General features: G+C 37.5%; 1 protein-coding gene across 1 annotated transcript; it reads right to left on the minus strand.

Annotated features, from left to right (window-relative positions):
• Positions 1-214: 214 nt before the first annotated feature.
• On the minus strand, positions 215-2,304 carry LOC119193399 (the record flags this gene model as incomplete). The annotated part of the gene is made up of 4 exons (XM_037446995.1): positions 215-373; positions 888-1,078; positions 1,730-1,845; positions 2,083-2,304. Coding segments are annotated over 4 exons (688 nt in total), but the record flags the coding sequence as incomplete, so codon positions are not given.
• Between the last annotated feature and the right edge of the window lie 696 nt (positions 2,305-3,000).

The raw sequence follows: 3,000 nt of genomic DNA on the forward strand, positions 1-3,000 counted from the left end.
ATATAATAGAACAGAGCAGCAGCAAAATTAGAACTTAATCATTTGTCTCTAAATAAATAATTGTCTTAAATGATCCAATATTGGCGACGTAATTACCACAAATCAGTTACTGTAACCTTACGTAGACGGCGAACAATGGTCTCAATTCTTTTAAGACATCAGATATTTGATCCAATATTGGCGTATCTTTCGAACGTGCTAATCAATATCTTACCAACGAAGCGACGTAATTGCCGCAAAGCAGCGACCGTATCGCCGCGTACACGGCGAACAAAGGCCTGCATCTCGCGGCGTGCTTCCCAGCTGACACTAACACGTGGGTCCGCCAGCCGGCCGCGTGAGATATTAAACGGGACACGTATGTTGACACTTTCTGGAATAAATGGTATTGGCTATAAAACATCTTTTAGTACAGTATGATGGTGTCTAATGAGGCCTGTTGGAAATATAGATACCTAACTCCAAAACACCTCAGTAAATACCATGATAATTGATGTAGTAACGACACTTTCTGGGATGAATCATGGACTTTTTTGGTAAGTTATAATGGTTATTGGGTAGTCAATGGCTTACCACTTATAGAATCTAACAAAATATACATGGTAAATAGTGGAGTCTATTATACGACTGAAAAAAATCACAACCTAGAGTTTGTGATTTGATTGAAATGATTGACAATAAATTCACATCGCTGTTATACGGAGCATTTCGAATATAGTCTAAATTTGTCGTGTTATATTTATTATAGTATTTCATGAAATTCAACACGCTATGTTCGTTGAATTCTTTTTTTAGCATTCTACAGAAGTAATACCATGTTCCTTCTACATTTATGAAACTGCGAAGAAGACTTTAGCATACAATATGATTTTAAATATTTTTCTGACCTTTTGAGCGATTACATCTCCTTGGTTATCAATATAAAACTGCGCTGTATGTATATGACTTAAAGAAATGTTTAGTTTCCTTCTGAAAGGCATCAGCTGTAGCTCCAATTCTGTTAACTTGAATACCACGTCAGCTCGCAATTGCTCCAATGGCTTAATGTTCGTAAGATACAATCTTTGGGTTCTTGATGCTGTAAAATATAAAATATAATTTTCAAGAATTAAAAAGTATGGAAACCTAAAGTATTTTAAGGCATTATCTGTTTATCCTACGGTAGGTTAGTAAAAGCAAATTTTCTTTTTTACTATGTTAAATGTTGCAGGTGATGGAGTCAACAAGGTTTCTACCAGTTAATGTTAGACTGCCTCGGTGGCGTAGTTGTATTGCACGTCCGGTACAATAGCGCTCTGAGGTCCTGGGTTCGAATCCCGGGTCGGGCAAAGTGATATTTGGGTTTTTCTGCTCAGTATCAGCCCGGAGTCTGGAATTTGCGCCCGATATGGCGATAGGCTCGCCTCTATCACATCATGGGACTGAACACACTTGGCGAAAAGTGGGGGCCCTGGTTGCGCCTTTCTGCATACTTTCGGGGATAAAATGCGTGATGTTATGTATGTAATGTTAGTCCTCATCAATGATGGATTTTTATTCAATATTTTATATTCCAGCCCTATATTTTATTATGTCCTACTGTTGAGCACGGGCCCCTCTCACTCCTGAGAGGGTTCTAGGCTTAGTCCACCACGTTTGCTTTGTACGTGCGTCATTACTAAATACGTGATAGTTGGTTATTTATTGCATAGCTACCGTTAAAAATGATGTTATATCAAATTAAACATACCCAGTGTTTCTAGACGACCCGCAGTTGTTAGGTCTGATAGTTGAGCCGCAACATTTTGAAGTTGATCCACTAATGATGGGAGATCCTTTCCGACAACGGGCACGTTGTAATCCATTCTTGAATTTGAAGATACCTCATTTACTTATTACGTTAATAATAATTACTTATGCTTGATATTTTTAGTTAACTGCGATTGGTACGATTTGGGCTATGCAAGTTTTAGTGCTTAGTTATAAATTAACAATGTCATAATATGTTTTACACGTAATGTGGTATACGTGATCTCTATTCCATTTCCATATAGAATGAAAAAGAAAAAGACAAAAGCTACACAAATAAAACCAACAACTTACCTATATTTCGCCAAATTCACATCTGATACCAAAAGCATTTGGTTCAGTAACTTACTGAAGTTAACTGATATCGTCTTCAGCATTCCCACATCTAATACAGATGCAAGTCTTCCCAAATCCGCCTGTAGCTCACCCCATTCGAAATAAGATGTCTCTTTGTTGACATCAAACACTTTGTCCAGTTGAAACACGACGTAAGCCGGCCTGTCTCTCTCGCAATCTCTGAGGAAAAACGTGAATAGGGTTACGTGAAACTCATATTTTTAGTCTCGTATATAAACTGTGAGATTTGCGAGTTCTTCCTTGTTGTAAAATAGAATTTTGTTTGCGGTACTTCAAAAATGTTTTATGAGATCTTTTTGAAAATATTTTCCATTATTTTCGTATTGTGGAGGCTATGGGTGGTGGTGAGATCTTATTTATAATAATTCAGCCGATAATTTAGGCTTACCCGAGTCCAGTAATCTACACCACCCATAAATACCGATTATATCAGAAGGGCAAAAAGAAATAGGGATTAGGAACGGAAGACCGGTGTTAGGACTTCAAAAATTTCACTCACCAAACAAAACACAACTGTAAGTATGGTATGAGTTTCTGTGAAATAGTGGTTTAGCCCTGGATCTGCCGGCCTATGCATGATGTAGGAAATATTATATTTAAAGCCTCAATGAAACGGTGTGAGTTTTTTTGGGAGTTTCACCTATTAACGCGAGTAAAAATCGCCTCGTCATTGTATTAGAACGGGCAACTTTTTTATGTCCTATCACGATTTGCGAAGCGAAAATATTGCTTCGTAAAGTTGTGGCTACTTACAACAATTCGTACCCACTTCATTCCCAATAAAAATAATTCTCCTAAAGTACGTAAATTCACATTTATGTAACAGTAGGTATTGAGTTGAGGTTCGTGAGTATC

This window comes from Manduca sexta, unplaced genomic scaffold (genome assembly GCF_014839805.1).
Source record: "Manduca sexta isolate Smith_Timp_Sample1 unplaced genomic scaffold, JHU_Msex_v1.0 HiC_scaffold_488, whole genome shotgun sequence".
Taxonomy (NCBI): Eukaryota; Metazoa; Arthropoda; class Insecta; order Lepidoptera; family Sphingidae; genus Manduca; species Manduca sexta.